At 38.0% G+C, this 22,032-nt stretch overlaps 2 protein-coding genes across 2 annotated transcripts in view; both read right to left on the bottom strand.

Annotated features, from left to right (window-relative positions):
* Positions 1–720, bottom strand: part of LOC311285716 (uncharacterized protein) — a gene marked incomplete at its 3' end in the record, with an annotated part of 40,631 nt that extends 39,911 nt beyond the window's left edge. Inside the window, exon 1 of the mRNA XM_084435753.1 lies at positions 615–720. The remainder of the gene's footprint in view (positions 1–614) is intronic.
* A 5,907-nt stretch (positions 721–6,627) lies between these two features.
* On the bottom strand, positions 6,628–18,096 carry LOC311285717 (uncharacterized protein). The gene is made up of 7 exons (XM_084435754.1): positions 17,963–18,096; positions 16,919–17,472; positions 16,607–16,663; positions 16,372–16,485; positions 14,460–15,129; positions 9,716–9,742; positions 6,628–9,612 (listed from the first exon to the last, which is right to left on the bottom strand). The coding sequence occupies exons 2-7, from the start codon at positions 17,468–17,470 to the stop codon at positions 9,074–9,076; spliced, it is 1,959 nt and encodes a 652-aa protein (XP_084291880.1). The 5' UTR covers positions 17,471–17,472; positions 17,963–18,096; the 3' UTR covers positions 6,628–9,073.
* Positions 18,097–22,032: the final 3,936 nt, after the last annotated feature.

Here is a 22,032-nt window from a genome sequence, read left to right as displayed (position 1 = left end):
AGGGCAATTCACCCTATATATGTACAAAGAGAATCGCAATGCTGACAAAAAACTTTTTTTTTAAATAAAATTTGCTGATAACTTATGGATTTGAAATACAATTTGTTTGTGGTAGAGCCGGATCAGTTATGCACTGCAAACGCAGCTTATGTGAAAGCACTTTAGCGCGTGCTGCTCCTGCACCGCATACGCACTGCAACACGCACCGCACACGCACTGCACACGGAGTATGTGTGAAACGGGCGTTAGTTCGTGGAGAGGCAGCGGATGCGAGGACGTTACGTGCACCGGTGCGACCTAGGAAAAATTTTAGTCGCACCTTATCAAAATTTGGTCGCACTAGAGCCCTGCCATCATAAGATCTTTTATAAAAGACAACACAGAAAATGAGTGGAATTGTAATTTTTCAAACAAATAACTTACTAAATAAACATCTGTAAACAAGTGTAATTTCTGTTTGAAGTTATGATTTTCACTTTACTTGTTTATTCTGTATGCAGTTCAAATACTTCCTGATTCTGATATGTGTTGCATAAACACAGACTTTCATTTTACAAACGTTCTTGTACTGCATCATGCTATTAAACTAGTGAACTTACATTTCCATCGCTTACCTGTTTGTGAATGTCAGATTTGATCGTTAATTTCAGGGTTTCGGAAAATGTTGTTTGAAGAAGCTTCCAGCTCATCTGTTCAGTTTCACTTTCACTGAAGTCTTTACACACGTGCAGTGATGTCATGGGCTATACTGTAGCTCCGCCCATAATCATAAATATGAAACTGTTCCTAATCCATCCATGATGAGTGAGTAAACAGTGTAAGAAACTTTTAGAATACGTGTAGTTTTGTCCTTAGTTTTTTGTCCTAGTAGTTTTTCCTTAATTTTTTTAAGAGAGCAATGGCAAATATCAAGTTATCACAGTTTATACAATTGAAGTTTGTTTGAAAAGACACATAAACATATGATTCAGTGTAATTTGCCTTTATTTCCTGGATCGGTAAAACAATAAAACAAAGGCTTTCTAGTAGCTAAAAATAAATTATGAAGGCGTGGTAAAAAAAAAAAAAAAAAAGTAGTTTTTAAAATCAACCCCATAGAGATAAAATGCTGACCGTTGTCTGGCCACTGTACGAGTGCACACTCACGTCACCATCCTGAAGCGCGAATCACAGCCATTTAAATTTAAACACATATTTTGGAAATCTGATTTTACCCGCCGGCAAAACCACTAAAGAAAGAGCTCACAGGAGGATAAAACATATATTTATTAACATTTTTCAAATATGCTAGCAGTCACTATAGTGTGAAGTGCTTTTTGTTTGCCGGTGTGTTTGTTTGCCGGTGTGTGAGGCTCAGTGTGGATATGAAGAGATGAAGGGTGTTTTCTGGTCCATATACTGCCAATAGGTGGCGCTAATGCACTGTTTAGTGGTTTAACCCAAGGGGCAACATTCTAATCTGAAAAATGAAGCCTACCCGGAAGTGCTAAAAACTGCAATACATCGAAAATCCGCTAGAGGGATCCGCTAAATGTCCATAGACCCCCATGTTAAAATGTCCGTTTTCACAGCATAAATTCATGTTTTTACAGGTTGGTCCCATGGACTTTTATTGTATTTTTCGATAGGTTCCGAGTGCCTGACAACTGTGAGGGGGTGAATTTTTTTCTAACTCGTTAGTTTAGATCGTATTTAGATGTATGACAAATAAGGGCGTGGTTAACTTTGATTGACAGCTTGATTGATAGCTGAGCATAGGCTGCGCCGAGTGGAATTCCTGATATTTGACATCTCGGCCATGATCTGACACAACACATCATACCACCTCTGTATCCTTTCTGAACATTTGTATTGAAATATCGTACATAAAATGGGTTGCTCTGCTATAAACTGCACTAACCGACACTGTAGGAGGACTTCGCTCCAGTTTTTCCGGTAAGTGACAATCCACTACTTCACGTAACTAGTGAGCACTATTTAGCATCAATGTTTGTGGGCAGTGGCACTGCAACAGTTAGCATGTATTTTAACTTATACGTTTCATATACTAGTATTTAACCGAAGCTGTAGTTTGTGAAATTAAACATTTCTCGTTGTTAGTGTGTTTTTTAGTTAGCTTAGACAGCCATTATGAAAGTATAAGTAGCCTAAAAGGTATAAGAAGCCATAAAACGATTTGCCAGGGGAACAAATTATAGATTAATGAGATCAAAGATCGTCCATTAGATATAGCCTACACAAGACTAATTATATCCCATGTTTAACCACTCCACTAGACTAGAGACATCAACCAGCGGCAAACGTCAGCAACACTAGCCGAGGTAAGACTGTTCCAGGGGGGATACATAGCGTTGAGCGCCCGGTGATCCCTTGGATCTCACAACTCCGCAAACGTCAGATAAAAATTTTAAATAGGCGCTATCTGTATAAACAAACAACATATTTGAGATTAAAACAACTACATTCTCGACTGAAAAACTCTTAAAACTACATTTCGTGACACAATAACAGTAGTATTTTTCAATTTCGCGGCCTTTCTCCTCTCCTATTGACGCAACTTGAGATTATAGCAGCGGGATTTAGCATTCTACATAAAGCTACCACATAATAACACAAAAACAGCTCGGACGTTAGCCCGGACCAGAGCCATAGAGAGAAATTCTCTCTATGGCTCTGGCCCGGACTCATCACACCGGCTCAGTCTCACACAAAGCCCGCCCTTTTACCCATATATGGATTGGCCAGAAGGTGGGCGGGGTTAGGATTTCCCAAGGTTTTCCAAGATGGCGCCGCCCATACCCCCCATAAACGGCCTCAAAACAGTTCTTCAGAAAGTCTATGGGTGACGTCACAGACGCTTTGTCCATATTTTTTACAGTCTCTGGTTAAATGTAGATAATATATCTATCCATCCTGGATATTGATAGTTTCATAACAGAAATCTGTCAGCTGATGAAAGAGAAGGCGTCACTGGAGGTAAAGATGATGGAGAGAAACCAGAAACTGAAGGGATCGAGAGGTTTGTACATGATAAAGATTCACTTCATCCTTAAATACCTGAATTACCTGAAACTCTGTTTGTTTGTTTTTCTTTCTCCGTTTTTTTCTTTCTTTCTGCTGACTAATGAACTAATCAAATTGATTCATTGATTCAATTCTCACAATTCAAATATCTTGATATGACTGCAGATTCTGACTGCAATGTTTATATATAAAATAAATGTGATTTAGTGTCAATATTACCAGAACAACGAGAAGCTTCCAGACATTAGAATGGCTCCATGGTCTAAGATAGATACTGCTATTTTGACATATCTTTCATATAAATTGAACATCGCTGTGATTCTGTGTTCCTCAGGAGCTGGAAGAGGTTTGAGTGTGTGTGACTGATGGACAGGATTCAGTGGAGCGTCAGAGATCAACTTTCTGAACACACACAGATCCAGAGACACACAGGACTCACTTTACTCTGTTACACTGATGCTCAGGAGAGAGAGAGAGAGAGTGTGTGTGTGTGTGTGTGTGTGTGTGTGTGTGTGTGTGTGTGTGTGTGACAGTCATGGATCCACCGATCAAACCTGCACAGAGTCTCTGGGTTCAGACTGTAACGCTGGAGAACAGCAGATGCTGCAGACTCCACTGAAGATGATGAGAGAAACCACAGCTGAGGAAGAACAGAGCGATGAGGATGATTATATTCCATCAGGTATGTTTCTTCATTTTATTACTTTTTCATAATATTTTACATTTTTAATTTCAGAACCTGTAACAAGAAAGATGGTTTCACTTGAGTCAAAGACAACAATTTTAAAAAGGCTAAAAAGTGTGATTTTTATTGTAGATTCAAAAGTTCTCAGTCCCCTTTTAACATGTGCACTTTTTATTTGTGATAATTATTTTAAGCTACAGCAGTTCTGCAAGTGAACTGACTCTGAGTTATGAAGCGCAGACATTTAACAACACATAACTAGTGTTATCTAGACACAGCACATACTCAGTGTTATTCTGCCTAACTCAAGCCACATCTACTGCCTTCTGCCATCTCTCACATTTCAAAATTAATACAATTAATAAATACAGATGAATATAAATGATGCCTACGTATGAGTTTCTTTACAAAAATCTAGAACTTCCCAGAGAAGATGTGAGATGATTTGCAGTGCTAAAATGAATGTGCTCACACTGTAAAACGAGACGTAAAAACACATTTCATGGCATCTCTATCTTTGCTTAAGATTCACTTATTGGGTGACAGTAAAGTGCAAAGTTTTTTGAGGAGAAGAATCTGTAGGTTTATCGAGCTAAGATTTGAGTATTGTTTTTGTTTGTATTTTTGTTTTACATTTACATTTATGCATTTGGCAGACGCTTTTAAACAAAGCTTACATTGCATTTCAAGGTACACATTTACATTCTTATCAGGTCTTGCTTTCCCTGGGAAACGAACCCATGACCTTGGCGAATCTGTAGGTTTATCGGGATAAGATTTGAGTATTTTTTTTTTTTAGGTTAAATCTTTTTAAATAACTGCAAACACGTACAGATTGGGACTTTTATAAGCGGGTAAAGTATTCATTAGTCTTCATCATAGAATTTATGAAATTCTTGTAACAAACTAGAAACGATTCTAGTGCCGGTAAAATCATAGAAAAGAAAGAAATCTCGCATGAGGATAAAACATGCCTTGTTGTCTTCAATCAGCTGAACAAATTCTTATGCTCGAATGGATACTTTGACAATTTTCAATCTGGTTTCCGACCGCACCACAGCACAGAGACAGCGCTCATAAAGATAATAAACGATATTCGCTTAAATACTGACTCAGGCAAATTATCAGTGCTGGTACTACTCGACCTCAGTGCTGCATTTGACACTGTCGATCACAACATACTTCTGGACAGGCTGGAAAACTGGGTGGGGCTTTCTGGGATAGTCCTAAAATGGTTCAGGTCATACTTAGATGGGAGAGGTTATTATGTGAGTATAGGAGACCATAAGTCTGAGTGGACATCCATGACATGCGGAGTCCCTCAAGGCTCAATTCTTGCACCACTCCTGTTCAACCTGTATATGTGCCCAATGAGCCAAATAATGAGAAAGAACCAAATTGCTTACCACAGCTATGCAGACGACACACAGCTCTACTTAGCCCTATCGCCTAACGATTACAGCCCCATTGACTCCCTGTGCCAATGCATTGATGAAGTCAACAGTTGGATGTGTCAAAACTTTCTTCAGTTAAACAAAGACAAAACTGAAGTCATTGCGTTTGGAAACAAAGATGAAGTTCTCAAGGTGAACGCATACCTTCACTCTAGGGGTCAAACAACTAAACATCAAGTCAGGAATCTTGGTGTGACACTAGAGTCAGACCTTAGTTTCAGTAGTCATGTCAAAGCAATAACTAAATCAGCATACTATCATCTGAAAAATATAGCAAGAATAAGATGCTTTGTTTCCAGACAAGACTTAGAGAAACTTGTTCATGCTTTCATCACCAGCAGGGTGGATTATTGTAATGGACTCCTCACTGGCCTTCCCAAAAAGACCATAAGACAGTTGCAGCTCATACAGAACGCTGCCGCCAGGATTCTGAGCAGAACCAGAAAATATGAACATATCACACCAGTCCTCAGGTCTTTACACTGGCTCCCAGTTAAATTTAGGATTGATTTTAAAGTATTATTACTGGTATATAAATCATTCAATGGCCTAGGACCTCAATACATTGCAGATATGCTCACTGAATATAAACCCAACAGATCACTCAGATCATTAGGATCATATCAGCTAGAAATACCAAGGGTTCACTCTAAGCATGGCGAGTCCGCTTTTAGCTATTATGCCAGCCGCAGCTGGAACCAGCTTCCAGAGGAGATCAGATGTGCTCCTACTGTAGTCACATTCAAATCCAGACTCAAAACACATCTGTTTAGCTATGCATTTACTGAATGAGCACTGTGCCAATGTTCGTCCGACTGTTTGTACTGTATTTTATTTTGTATTCTTCTAAACTGTTTTAACTATTCTTATTTCTTTTTATTATTTTAATTTCTTCTATGTAAAGCACTTTGAATTGCCATTGTGTATGAAATGTGCTATATAAATAAACTTGCCTTGCCTTGCCTTGCCTAAAACATGCTTAAACATACAGGAAATAGATATGCTCCTGAAATCAGCTGAGAATGAACACTGGAGGGAAGCCGCACACAATCTGTGTCGGAGGAGTTTAGCACGTGAAGAAATCAGTTTTACATGATCGTTCACACTGGAGCGAAGCCGTTCACGGGCCGTCAGTGTGGCGTTTCACTCAGATAGAGTCACGCTTTTTAATATCATTGTGAGTCGTAACAGTAATAAAACTATTAATGGACTGCACTAAATTGTGTTCCCATTGAAACTGAATAATTAACAATGGGAGCAAACTATTTTTCTCAGCTGATGAAGAATATAAAGATTGGGTCATAGATAGGATAGGCTACGTTAAAAATGCCATTTTTGTGTAAATTCTAATTAAAGCCACTAATACATAGAGTACAATGTGCTAAATGTATATGAAATTATCAGCAATAAAAAGTCAGTGGCTTATTTAATGAAAGCAGAGAATAGTTTTATTTATGAAGTGGTTCAACTTCTCACACTTGCACCAGATTAAATGTAAAAATGCAGGTTTTCTGTGAGGGTTGTGGGACAGAATATACAGGTTGTACAGTATAAAAATCATAATCCATAAATCATGAAAACTCAATGAGTGTGTCCCCTGGTCTGAGATTGACAGCGCAGACTTCATCATATGGTAAACACATCCCATCATGCCTCACTCACTGACCACAACACACACACTGGTTTTCACTCATCTTTCCTGACAATATTATGTTTTCTGTCTCTTGCAGGTTTGATCTGGCAGTGGTTTATGACAGTGATGTTGGACTGATAACGGATCTGATAACCATCAACGCCGGTCAGATTTGGTCAGTGCTCACAAACACATACACACACACACACACACACACCATTTATAAAAACAGCTACAGTTAACAAAATTAACATTTTAATGAAGACATTTCAGATTCAGTTTGTTCAGGAATGAGTTTAAGATCTCAGATTCTAGTTTTTAATGAGTGCTATTTCTAAATAAAACATTTTTAACTACAGCTTTTTTCAAAAACACATTCATTGGTCATTACTGGCATCCCATATATACTCCCATACCATACCATCTTCTTCCGCTTATCCCATATATACTCAGTTTCCAAATTTAATAAACTACATTCAGGTCCTTTTCAAACTGAATTGTAAATTTGTTAAAGATGTATTCTAGTTAATTATAATTTATACTATATGGTTATGATTTGACTTATCCATCAGGTTGTAAAACAAAAGAAACAATACATATAAATGGGAACATTGGGAAACAGATCTGTGCCATCTCGTGTCTCCAGACTATTTTTTGGATTACAGTAATAGACATAAAATAAGATTAATTTTCTTTATGCAAAATGCATTTCTCTTTGTTTTTCCTTTTAATGATGTGGAGACGTGACCTGACGTGTTAGTCCTGTTGTGTGTTTCTGGTCTGATGACAGCAGGGTTTTACTATGGTATTCCTGCTCATGTGTAAGCATTTAAAACAAGTATGTTAACTAATCTGTTATATACGTATGTGTATCTAAATTGTATTGTGTAAACTCGTTTATCACATTAACAATATGGTCAATCTAGCAATTGTGAAGTAATGTGAGCAGTATTTTATTCATCTTGAAGTTTAAAGTTAATTGATAAATGTAGGGGTGAGCAGGGCACAAACTAACTCAGGGCTCGTTTTAACACACATGTTTTAAATACTTCCACACATGCAGCATTTTTTGTGTTTATTTAAAATGAGACCAATCTGATATTATTTTAATCTTATATCTGTTATTCAACAGTTGAGATAGTTCTTTAATGCTTCGCTAGCAGAAGACACTAGCCGGGTTTAGATCCCAGTTGTGCAGGCGGGGCATGTTGTCACACTGCGTTACAATGAGCCCCTATTAGAACTATGCTATTCTATACTATACTTTTATTAATTCTATTGAGAAAAAAAAAACATGAGAAAAAGGTGAATAAAGACTGAGATTCAATGTTCAGAAATTATTAATGATTATTATGTTTTGAACTGTGCTCTATAGCTGTGTTTTGTGGTGTTTGTTTTGTCAAACTCAAAAATAACTTATTTTATATGAATAATTAAAAATAACTATTTTTATTTATTAAAAAAATGGCATTATTTTATATGAAAAGGTGAATAATTGTATTTTATTCACAATATATTTTAGTTTGTCTTGTCAATTTTTTTGATTAGATAAAATTGTAATCTGTCATATGGTCATGTTACTGTGGGGCATGTTGTCACATTTCACTTCCATTCTTTCGGGGTAAATCAAGAAAAAAAAATACACCGTATTAATGAAACAAAACCACATAATTTAATAATTTGTGAAATTAATGTGGGAAAATAATAATTCTCTGAACCCCAAGTGGATTTACACAAACTGAGAAAGTCAGAGAGTGTTCGGTTGTGCCCCGCTCTCCTCTATCAGTTATAGAAGTGAACACTTGTCTTTATTTACATGAACCAAGAACCTCAACATTTCACAAGTAATTCAATGTTAACAGCTGGAGAGAAGAGAGAGAAAATGGCTTCAGAAATTTTTGTAGAAACACTGGAAAGTTTGAAAATGTTGTATTTTGTAGAATCCACCATATAATATGAAAGCATATTATGTAAAATTTCATAGTAGATTTGAAAAGCAAAGTATTAATGTAAAACAAAAGAAATGTATAGATGTGTAACAAATTAGCCATTTACACGTGTGTATTCAGTATAACACAAATATTTCATTATAATTTTTAAGGGCCTGAATATAAAAAAAAACAAAACATTTTCCGCTTGTTTCACATATTCATTTTCTTAATTGTAAGTAAAAACATGATTGTGGTTAGTGTACATTCTTTTTGTTTTTTATTTACATATTCTAAAAACAGCACATCCATAGTTAATCTTTTGAGATTTTATGTTATTTAGTTCATTTCATCTGACAGGAGTGATGATCAGTGGGTTTGAGTTTTTACCTTCATCATTAAACCCTGGGCTGAAATATGGATAGAGTTTGTCAGTGAAAGTCTGACCAGTGAAAGAGTAGATATGAGATCTGGACTCCACGTCATAAAAAGAGACCAGACCCTCCTCATAATCCACAAACACACCAACCTTCTCAGGTTTCACTCTCAGAGATAAAGAGACATATGGACTATCAAAAACTACATAATCATTTTCATTCATCAGCAACAGAATCCAGACTCCATCCTCTGGTTTCAGTGGGATCCCCCCCTTCCTGTTAATGGATTCTCTGGCCACTCCTAACCTCCACCAAGTCTTTCCCTTCACCTGCACCTCATAGTAAAATCTCCCTGAACTGAATCCCTGCTTTGCCAGAACACACAAACCCACATCAAATCTCTTTGGGTTTTCTGGGACTTTCTGCCTAATGTCTCCACAACTGACTTGTTTTCCATCATCAGACAGGATGAGAGATGGATACGCTGTATCAGGATCCAGAGTCACATCCACTGAGAGAGATCAGACATTATCAATCAACTTCAGAACAAACATTTTCATGTGTACATTATAAACAAAAGTATTGTGAGTGTATTGGTTTCAATCACACTGTACCTGCAAACTTCTGCACAAACTTCAACCCTGTGGACACAGATGACAATATAATGATGAATTATTTATAGCAGTAATTTCAGGTTAACAGTGAGTTTCTCTACTGGCAGCATCATGGAAATGTTGATCGTCCATCAGTTTGTAAAACAAAATGCAGAATGTTACTGCAGTAAATATACGTACGGTGGAGGTCTATGAGACAATCATAACAGAGGGTTTAAAAGCAGAAATGTCAAGTTGTATTTTTATTAAAGCTGTAATAATAATTATTCAGTGTAAAAAGAAGTGTTATGTTTGCTGTCTATATTGTCCTTGTGAAGTGAGGAAACCTGTTAGACAGTTTATTTTACAGTCAGACTTCTGGTTGTGTGTCAGTGACGGGATCTCTGTGCTCTAGTGTTGCCGACTTCAGAAAAGGAAAATAAGGGACAATCGTGGTTCTTTATAAGGGACACTCAAAATATGTGTACTGTACCACACAGTGCATGTCATTTCAGTGTCTGCAGTTTAGTGTGTGTATAAAAGGTTCTCAGATATAAACACATTTGTTTTGCTTAACCTATCAATGCACAGTTTAATCCTTAAAATAATTTTAACGTCATAGAAATAAATGTCAATTGTTACACACAAACCATCTAAAGCTTTTGTAGCATTATACACTACCGTTCTAAAGTTTGGCATTAGTAATAATTTGTTTTAAAGAAATGAATAGTTTTATTCAGCAAGAATGCATTAAATGTATAAAAAGTGACAGTGAAGACATTTTAATGTCACAAAAGCTTTCTATTTCAGATTAATGCTGCTTTTTTTGTTTTCTTTTTTACTTTCTATTCATCAAAGAATCCTGAAAAAAAAAAATGTACACAACTGTTTTCAACATGGATTTCTCATTACAGTATCACTGTGAATATCATAATTTGTTTGAAATATAATCTACAAATGTATACACAAACAGATGTTCTGCCGCATTTTACACGCATACTAGCCTGGGTGCCAGCCCGAACCCCCCCCCCCCACAACATTTTTTGGTCGGGAAGTTCGGTCTGGACTCGCTCCGTTGAGGAGCTATTATGCCCGAACAAAAATTGTTCGGACCAATCAAATTGTCAGGGCGGGCTTTATACGATGATGGACAGATGAGCAACGGTAACGTAATCATCCACGTCACCAAAGAGCGCTTGATTTGAATTAGTTTACAACAAAGACGACTGCTGCTGGAGAATTGAGATTTCACGAGTCCACATTTACAAATAAGTCAGATAGAATAAATGCGTATATAAGATTTCACACAAATAAGTCGATAGAATAAATGCGTATATAAGATTTCACACAAATAAGTCGATAGAATAAATGCGTATATGACGTGCTGTCCGAGGAGAGGGCTGTGGGCTCGGTAGCCATACTCCCCCCGGTATTCCTGGTTGTGAGAGAACAAGACAAGAGTGAGGATTCGGGGTGGTGGAGGGATGCTGAAAAACTGTCAAGGAGTGTTAGGTAAGTTGACAGAGTGAATATGCTTCCTCATGCTGATAGATAGGGTAACGTTAGACATGGTATTGTTTGATGACAAGTTGATATTGGATTGATTATTTGTACGTGCTCCTCCCGAACTTTGTTTATGAAACATCATGTGTAGATTCCGCCATCACGTCTGTTATAGAAGATATCCAGAGCGCATTCATTTTAAAAGAGGAACAGAGAGCCGCGACATTTTGTTGGTTGAAAATATGAATGAAGAACATGCGTCATTTACTCCGTTGCTCTGATTGGTTGTAGGTCTATCCAATTGAGTGCAGAGGTTTTTTTTTTCCTGGTTCCGTTGAGACACGCCCCATAATCAAATCTCTATGGAGCAGTATCAGACTCACATTCTGATTAGAATCTGAGTATGACGACGTCATTTTACACGCATACACCTAGTTTGCCGAACAAATTAAACCAACAAACTAAACGCTCTCGTGGTGTCTGCCATTGCTAAGCAATCATGAGCCACGTTCTCCATGATGAAGTCTCAGCAAAGGATAAATACTTGCATTAGCTCTACTGCTAGATATATTTATGGAGATGAGCAAGCTATGATCAGCTGTTTGTCCATTTTGGCTGAGCTTTCAATGTTGTTACGGAAAGGCCAAAGCTGATTGCTTGGTTCGATGTCACGTGACCTGCTTGCGGCATAGACGCGCCTGGGGAAAGCGAGCGTCACAACCAGTGACGTGCGGTCTGGGTAGGCAAACTAGGCACTGCCTACCCTGTCAAAATTCAAAAATAAAATGGTTTATTAAATAATAAACTTGTATTTGTATTTTTACTGTTTATTCTTGTGATTTATATATGCAATATGTGTGTTATTCCAATTATTTAGACGTTATGATGACAAATGTAGCAGTTACGCATAATCAAATAAAAAACTAATCGTAGAATAAGCAGTGCTTTTACTGTCCATTCATTGCAGACGGCAAGCGAAAAACCCATGTTGCGCATGCGCACTTTGATCCTGTATTCTTTAACATGTACGTCAAAAAGCACAACTCTGCTGTGCCTTTGGACGTAAATATGGTATGCCCGTAACATCTCCGTAACATATCAGACATGGACCAATTAAAATCAAGATATTACTGGACATTTGCGCAGCTAACGTCATTAACGTTACACACCACAGATAGCCTACATGCCTAATCCCCGCGGCAAATTCAAAGCCAAAATGACAGCACCGGAGTTAAAAGGCTGTCATCAGAGAGTTAAATGTTTTAAATTGAGAGCCAGAGACTGTGCAAACTGAAGGCCCGTAAAGATGAGTTTTACAAAGCTGCGATCGACGTCTTCATGAGGAAATGGCGGCGGATGAATTTGATGTAGGCTACAAATAATCTACGGATTGGTGAGTCAAAAACTATTTTGGGCTTAATATTGAATTGATAAATATGGTTGAATTAATGCAAGCCATTTGACTTCATATTCAATTGAGCGGTGTGTGATTTTACTTTTACTTTTGGCCGCTGTGCAACAATAAGGATTAAGAATGGTTGCATTCTAATGCTGGAGTGGACATAAACTACTGTTACTCGCGGTGTGTGCCTGTGCCGCGCTTGTGTGTGTGCGACGTGCGTGTATGTGTATGTGTGTGTGTGTGTGTGTGTGTGTGAGAGAGAGAGAGAGACTGAGAGAATACACGCGATATACATCCTGATTTGTACATTTCTTGATATGCCGCGCTTGTGCGTAATGTTTACTGTTATTATTAGCCTTTAAACAATAAATCAGGTAATCTTTCATAACTCAGTGCCTAGCCTCTTTAAGACATCACCGCACGTCACTGGTCACAACGGCGTTGCTCTCTATGTGAGCGTGCTTGTAGCGCATCTACATTTAAAATATAAAACTTGAGTGCGCAAAAGACGCAACATATGTGAAGCCCCTTAGTGGTTAGATCAGCGTAGCAGTCAATAAACGGGACAAGGGAGGTCACATACGGGACAAATTATTTAGGCCCAATATACAGGACGTCCCGGCTAATATGGGACAGTTGGCAACCCTACTGTGCTCACCGCGTGTGCTTTGTTTTGCTCGTTCTGTATTCTGTCATGACTTTCACACTACTATGATATTATTTTGCCTTACGACAGTCACATTCGTGCCTGGGAATAACTGCTGGACAGACCGACAAGACTATGCTAAGAGCTGAACATGATTGTGAATTCAGGTCTTGTCCACACTAATACGGTTTCATTTGAAAAACACATCTTTTTCTCTCTGTTTTGGCCTTTCGCCCACACTGAGACCGTGTTTTTAGCAATGAAAACAAAGCTTTTTGAAAACGCTCTCCAAATTGGATACATTTGAAAACACATTTTCTGCGTTGTGGTGTGGACTGTCAGAACAGAGGTATTTGAAAATGATGACGCAAGTTTAGTCATGTGATGCATATTGAACCCAAAGATATTAAAGGAGAACTCCGGTCAATTTTAACATTGAGCTAATTCTTTTGTACATTTGGAGTGCTGTCAATACAGAGAACAACAACAAAAATCGGGGTTGCCTACACCGAGTTATTCTATTTTTAAAATTTGCACCCTGTTGACTTCAATGGGGCAAGTAGTAAACCTGCTTTTAGCCTCTTGACATCCTTGATGTGTCATTACAAGTGCACAGAAAATGTGAGTGATTCCTTCTGAGTGAACACGAGTGAATCTGACTGCAGTAGATGTGAAAGATATGTATAAAAATGATGTTCACGCGCATAGGTTTAGTTGCTATGATCACGCGCGTGAACTCGGCAATCGACTACTTTGGACTTCAACCGAAAACAGGATGTAAACACAGGTATTTGCGCTGGCTTAAATAACAGCCATTTTATCTCTCGAGGGAGATCGGCAAGATCACGGTCAGATTTACTAATGTACTCGGACCGAACGTTGATGCTGCAGGAGAGAGAATAGCGAAGAGCTACAATGATGCACTCGCTCTGCAGGTCAACCTGTTTTAATTCTAAACTAAAACTGAAAAGTTTTATTCATAGATTTTAGCTCAGCTTTTAATTCAATGAAGACACACATTCTCCTGAAAATGTTGATTGATCTCAATATTAATACAGGGTTATTGGTCCACAACTCTGCGTTCTCTGCGTAAAGATATAACTTTAAGTGATTTTATAATAATGTGGTGATCACCAGCACATCACAGATGCTTACAATTAATTTAACACTTTAAAAAAAGTTTGACAAAAACCCTGTATTTGATATTCACATACCAGTTTGAGTGAGCTCAGTGTTTTCCTGCTCCAGGTCAGTGTTTCTCCTCCTCTGCTCAGTGTTTTCCTGCTCCAGCTCAGTGTTTCTCCTCTTCTGCTCAGTGTTTTCCTGCTCCAGCTCAGTGTTTCTCCTCTTCTGCTCAGTGTTTTCCTGCTCCAGGTCAGTGTTTCTCCTCCTCTGCTCAGTGTTTTCCTGCTCCAGCTCAGTGTTTCTCCTCTTCTGCTCAGTGTTTTCCTGCTCCAGCTCAGTGTTTCTCCTCTTCAGCTCAGTGTTTTCCTGCTCCAGCTCAGTGTTTCTCCTCTTCTGCTCAGTGTTTTCCTGCTCCAGCTCAGTGTTTCTCCTCTTCAGCTCAGTGTTTTCCTGCTCCAGCTCAGTGTTTCTCCTCTTCTGCTCAGTGTTTTCCTGCTCCAGCTCAGTGTTTCTCCTCTTCTGCTCAGTGTTTTCCTGCTCCAGCTCAGTGTTTCTCCTCTTCTGCTCAGTGTTTTCCTGCTCCAGCTCAGTGTTTTCCTGCTCCAGGTCAGTGTTTCTCCTCTTCTGCTCAGTGTTTTCCTGCTCCAGCTCAGTGTTTCTCCTCTTCTGCTCAGTGTTTTCCTGCTCCAGCTCAATGTTTCTCCTCTTCAGCTCAGTGATTTCCTCCTCCATCATCTTCAGCTGATCAGACTGACATCTCTAAATAAAGCGGATCAGATCAGTGAAGAGCTCAACACTGAATTACCCCCAAAAGTTACATTTTAAGCTGGTTTTCCTCTAATTCTAACATCACTCATCAATGCCAAAATTACTGAGATGGCCAATCAAATCAATGAAGACAGGCTTTACTGTTCACAGATGCTGAGCTTGAATTTCAGCAAGGAGCTTCAGTTTTTAAATGGTCAAAGAATCAACATAAGAAGAGCCTAAACATTTAATACTAGTATTTGACAACTGTTTGTCAAGGTTGAGGTAAGGGATGAGGCGAGAAATGGGCTTTTGTTTGTTCCCCGTAGGACAAAACAGGACCGGTCAGCTTGCCTTGGCAGGACAAGACTTGGTAGCAGGACATGACATGGCTTCAGGAATCAGGACACAAGGAATGTAAGACAACAAACTGTCACAGGACTGAAAACACAAGGAGAATAAATTGGTAGAAAACAAGTGGCCGATGAAAACTTGACCCGTGTTCTGCACAAAACACAACAACATGCGAACAGAATAGCGTATGGCCCAAGTAAACTCGAAACCGCACGCTCACACAACTAGACAGAGCTCATGGAGAATGAGGGAATGCTCATCCCGTGTTCTCACAACAGAAGACAAACACATGGAGCATGAATGTCCAAACCTCGACACAGAACCGAAACAAAACTAGACTGAAGTGTCGGGATCTGAACACTACGCTCCACACACAAAGCAACTCACATGGACAGAAGAGCATTCGGCCCGATCGAACCGCACGCTCACCATGACAAGACAAGAGAATAGCAGTGTCAGAGTTCTGTCATCAAAACCAAGAATAAACAGACTAAAGTGACAGAACCCTGACACTGTTTTAATGTTAAACAACCAACAGTAATATCCAGTAATGCAAACTAAAAAAAAAAATTATTGAAACTTTTCTTTATGTGATTTGTGTAATTCATTGACTGTGAGGAGACTAGAAGCATTTTTCCATTTTGTATTTTCAACATATTTGGTGTATGAATACGACTGAAATAAAATATTATTTTTAAACATTTTCAAAAAAATCTTTTACTGTTCTTTTTTTCTTTCCCGTAAATCCATTTGAATCCTTTATTTATTTATTTTAACCTCCGACCGAACTGCTGAGACCATCACATCATTCTAGAAGCAGCTGAAGACACACTTAACCGCAGGTACCAAACCACTCACTCCTAAACCAATGCACTCACACACACTAGCATACTCACTTACGCTGGTATACATCAATGCTGCAACCAACAGGACACCCAGACTAATAATCATCCAGTTTGAAAAGTAGACGGTCCGAGAAAAAGTAGGGGGACAATCCATGGAGGCTTGGCGAGTCTGCAAAAAGAGGAAGATTCAGTTCAAGCAACACTTTTCGAAGAAAGATCGCAAAGCTTGTGATAAGTTGTGGCTCAAAGTGCAAGAACACAAATGATTTTAATAATTTTTTTCCACTCACTTTTCTCTGCTCTGAGCGCGTAATCTCTTGAATCTTCTTCATTCTGTCCTGGATCATCTGCATACAGAGAAAAACACAGACACATTTATCACTGAATTTAGCGTTAAATCTTCTGACAAAAGAAAATCTTATTTGAATAATAAATGTTAGACCCCATGAATTAATTTTTTTTGTCTCCTGGCTTTTAGTCCATGTCTGTCAGCTTTGAAGGAAACTTATATTGCATTCTCAAAAATTTACAAAATTAACTTTTTAGCTGGTTTAGGATGCATTTCACAGTGTGTTTAAAGTGTTTTGTCTGTAACTCTTTACCTTCTTCTCTCGACTCTCCTCCTCTATAGGAACAGTGTTGTGAGTCCTGTGTTCTCCTTCAGTGCAGAACAGACAAACACACGTCTGGTCATCTCTACAGAACAGCTCCAGAGGTCTCTCGTGTTTCTGGCATATATAATCCTCCAGATTTTCCACAGGATTGATGAGTTTGTGTTTCTTTAGACGTGGGACTCTGAGATGAGGCTCCAGGTGAGTCTCACAGTAAGAGCTTGGACACGTCAGGCAGGTCTTCACTGCTTTCTGCTTTCCTTCATCACAGATGTCACAGAACACCTCAGATTCTTGTTTAAGCTTCTCCTTAAAGTGCTGCACAAGCTTTCCGAGAGTTGTATTAATCTTGAGCTCAGGTCTTCTGCTGAATTTTTCTTTACAGAGTGGACAGAAGCAGATCGGTGAGTTTGGCCAGCACCTGCTCAGGCAGGTTCTGCAGAAGTTGTGTCCACATGGAGTGGTGACTGGATCAGTGAACACTTTCAGGCAGATGGAGCACTGGAGCTTCTCATTTAGTGCTGGACCACTGGAGGACGCCATGACTGAAAAAATAAGTAAGTAGTAATAAGATAAGTAATGTCAATATATCTTCTACATTCCTGAAGAGAGCAATTTTGAGTAAATTAGGCTATGGATTTTGCATGTTAAATACCAGTAGAAAAAATCTGAAGAAACTAAATACAGACACTAAACTAGGGAATAAACACAGTACAGCAAATGTAATAGGTTTTCACAACAACATTTTAATACAATCATGAGATTAAAAAAAAAAAAAAAAAAAAAAAAAAAAAAAACAGAAAATGAGTGGAACTGTACTTTTTCAAGCAAATAACTTACTAAATAAACATCTGTAACCACCAAGAGTCATTTCTGTTTAATAGAGTTATGGTTTTCATTGAACTTTGTTTATTCTGTCTGCAGTTCAAATACTTCCTGATTCTGATATGTGTTGTATGAACACATACTTGAATTTTACAAACGTTCTTGTACTGCATGCTATTAAACTAGTGAACTTACATTTCCATCGCTTACCTGTGAATGAATGTCAGATTTGATCGTTAATTTCAGGGTTTCGGAAAAGAAGTGTTGTTTGAAGAAGCCAGTTCATCTGTTCAGTTTCACTTTCAACAAAGACTTTACACCATGCTTTACACACATGCAGTGATGTCATATACTGTAGCTCCGCCCATAATCATAAATATGAAACTGTTCCTAATCCATCCATGCTAAGTAAGTAAACAGTGTAAGAAACTTTTAGAATGTGTGTAGTTTTGTTCAGTTCCTTAATTTTATGAAGAGAGCAGTGGCAAATATCAAGTTATCACAGTTGTTTGTTTGAAAAGGCACACATTAAACATATGATTCAGTGCAATTTGCCTTGATTTCCAGGAGGATCGGTAAAACAATAAAACATATAAAGCCTTCCGGGTAGCTAAAAATAAATTATGATTATTATTTAATTAATTATAAAAAAAATATATAAAAAAATTGGTAGTTGTTTTTAAAATCAACCCCATAGAGATCAAATGCTGACCGTTGTCTGGCCACTGTAGGAGAGCAGCACACACACGTCACGATCCTGAAGCGCGAATCTCAGCCATTTAAATTTCAACGGTTATTTTGGCGGTCCGTCTGAGGGAAATCTGATTTTACCCGCCGATAAAACCACTAAAGAAAGAGCTCACAGGAGGATGAAACATATATCTATAAACATATTTCAAATATGCTAACAGTCGCTTATAGTGTGCAGTGCTTCTTGTTTGCTCTGGATGGTGTGTGAGGCTCAGTGTGGATATGAAGAGATGAAGGGTGTTTTCTGGTCCATACTGCCAATAGGTGGCGCTAATGCACTGTTTAGTAGTTTAATATCCACTGTAAACGAGGAAGCAGCAGCAGCTCACTTTTGAAAGGAGTTCAGTTCACACAGTGCTCACAGATTCAGAAGAAACCAGTAAAAGTTTGAGAATAGCATGTTTAAAATGTAAACCTGTTAAATGTAGATAATATATATCTGTCCATCCTGGATATTGATAGTTTCATCACAGAAATCTGTCAGCTGAAGAAAGAGAAGGCGTCACTGGAGGTAAAGATGATGGAGAGAAACCAGAAACTGAAGGGATCGAGAGGTTTGTACATGGTCCGTGTACTTTTTGGTCATTTCATTTCCTGTTTGGAATGGAATAACGAGAAATGAAAACCAGCTCGTTTATTCGTTTTTTAGTTTAGTTTAAAAAACGAAAAATGAGATTTTGGCTCGATTTTTCATTTTTCGTTTGTGGTTTACAAATCGGTTTATGGGTTCAATATTTCATTTGCACACGTGGGCGGTGCTGAAACGCCCCTTTCATCTGATTGGTCATACTATATTAAACCGCTCCTCCTTCAGTAAGCTACGAGCTTTTCTTTCTGTCAGGCAGAATAAGAGTCAGTACAAACGCACTTTAATAAAATAATGTCTGAAACCACCACTCACTGTTAACTACGCACAATATTTGAAGCAGACTATGTTGCTGGTCACGTAATTCGTGCTGCTGCGACTTGCAAGTGTGACTCCATTAATGTGAGCCACAGTAAATGACAGATTATTTTAGCATGATGTATTTCCCATTGATAAATACAGTGCAAATAGTTCAAATATCTCTTTGGATAAAAGGGAAGTGGAAATAAAAATCAATAATAGGCTGAACTGTACCATGATATGTCCATAACATGTGCGTAGATGACCTACCCATAACTGTTACATTAGAGTTAGCTAAGTTTAACACAGTTTGTACAGTAGCTATAAAAGTTAAAAAATTATGTCTAAAGTTAAAACCCAACAACCCAATGGGAATATATCCTTGTTGTGTAAAACATCTGTTCATAATCTGTGATTACACAATTCCAATGCGAATAGCACCGGGAGGCGTCTGGAATAACTCTGCAATGATCAATCTGCATTTTTAAGACATCTAATTTTACAGTAGGCTCATATTCAGAATGTCGACCTTCTCGTATAACGCCAATGACCGCACAAATGGGCTTCCTTTGTGAAATATAGCAGACCACCGTTTTAAATAACAGTTTAAAAAAGATGGTTTGTTATAGTCCGACAGACAGACAGACAGACAGATAGATAGATAGATAGATAGATAGATAGATAGATAGATAGATAGATAGATAGATAGATAGATCTTGAAGTGTAAAGCTGGTTCTCATACACAGATAATGCCTATTTATGAATGAAATTCATGCGTTTATTTGTCATTTAAACTGATGCAAACAGGGAAAGAGTAGAAAAGACGTATTATCCTGTCGCCCCCTCTAGTGGACAGCATTAAGTATTACTGCCTTCATTGCTCAGATAACGCAGGCAAGTCAATGGATTTTTTGGGGAAGTCAGTCTGACCAGACCACTAGTTAGAAAAGATATTAGCGAGTCAGACCAGTGTGAAGGTCTGAGCTGAGTTTGGTGATGCATTTAAGTTCTAGGTGGAGTCAATTTCTCATAATAATAATACATAATAATAATGTTTAAACATACACTCTCAGAAAAAAAGGTACAAAAGCTGTCACTGGGACAGTACCCTTCAAAAGGGTTCTAATATGTACCATTTAGGTACTAATATGTACACGTTTGGTACCAATATATAACTTTGAGGGACTTATATGCACTCTTTAGGTACAAAGGTGTACCTTTTGAAAAGGTACCGCCACAGTGACAGCTTTTGTACCTTTTTTTCTGATATGCTAGCTTTTTCAAGCCAACATAATAAAGAAAACTCAGAGAAACATCGATCAATTCAGTATGTAATAAAATTGTATTAGTTTTATAATAAAACTAATAACATTTTAAAGGTATGCCGTGCTCTTCAACCGACATGATTTAATTAATCCCAAACCTGGTAATTTTGTCAGTACTAATGTACGTTCACTTACAGTTTCTCTCTTTTCTGTCTCTTTCTTTTCATGTGAACTGAGGCTACACATGCATACATTCATAAATATAATCTTTATTTCTATTCAATTTTCAAAATTATGTATACGTCACACACGCCTACCGGCCTTCTGATGTAAATAAAAGACGAGAGTGGTAAATGTTACGGACATATTATCAAGGTACAGTTCAGCCTATTATTGATTTTTATTTCCACTTCCCTTTTATCCAAAGAGACGGAACTGTTTGCACTGTATTTATCAATGGGAAATATATCATGCTAAAATAATCTGTCATATACTGTGGCTCACATTAATGGGGTCGCTTGCAGCACGAATTACGTGAGCAGCAACAAAGTCTGCTTCAAATATTGTGCGTAGTTAACAGTGAGTGGTGGTTTCAGACATCATTTTATTATAGTGTAGCCTATGATTTGTCAGTGCCGCACTCGTACTGACTCTTATTCTGCCTGACAGAAAGAAAAGCTCGTAGCTTACTGAAGGCGGAGCGGTTTGACCAATCAGATGAAAGGGGCGTTTCAGCACCGCCCACGTGTGCAAATGAAATATTGAACCCATAAACCGATTTGTAAACCACAAACAAAAAATGAAAAATCGAGCCAAAATCTCATTTTTCGTTTTTTAAACTAAACTAAAAAACGAATAAACGAGCTGGTTTTCATTTCTCGTTATTCCATTCCAAACAGGAAATGAAATGACCAAAAAGTACACGGACCGTACATAATAAAGATTCACTTCATCCTTTAATACCTGAATTACCTGAAACTCAGTGTTTGTTTGTCTTTCCCTCGTTTTGTCTTTCTTTCTTTCTGCTGAGTAATGAACTAATCAAATTGATTCATTGATTCGATTCTCACAATTCAAATATCTTGATATGACTGCAGATTCTGACTGCAATACAATAAAGTGTATTAGTGTATTTAGTGTATTACCAGAACAACGAGAACGGCTATGATACTGCTATTTTGACATATCTAAAAATGTTACATCCAGTTTATTTTTCTCTAAAATAGTCTCCTTCAGAGGAACAGTTGTTATATAAATTGAAAGTCGCTGTGATTCTGTGTTCCTCAGGAGCTGGAAGAGGTTTGAGTGTGTGTGACAGGATTCAGTGGAGCGTCAGAGATCAACTCTCTGAACACACACAGATCCAGAGACACACAGGA

The sequence above is a fragment of the Rutilus rutilus genome (assembly GCF_951802725.1).
Source record: "Rutilus rutilus genome assembly, contig: SCAFFOLD_58, whole genome shotgun sequence".
In the NCBI taxonomy this organism is placed as follows: domain Eukaryota; kingdom Metazoa; phylum Chordata; class Actinopteri; order Cypriniformes; family Leuciscidae; genus Rutilus; species Rutilus rutilus.
The sequence above is the reverse complement of the archived record's forward strand: the minus strand, read 5'-3'. Positions and strand labels throughout refer to the sequence as shown.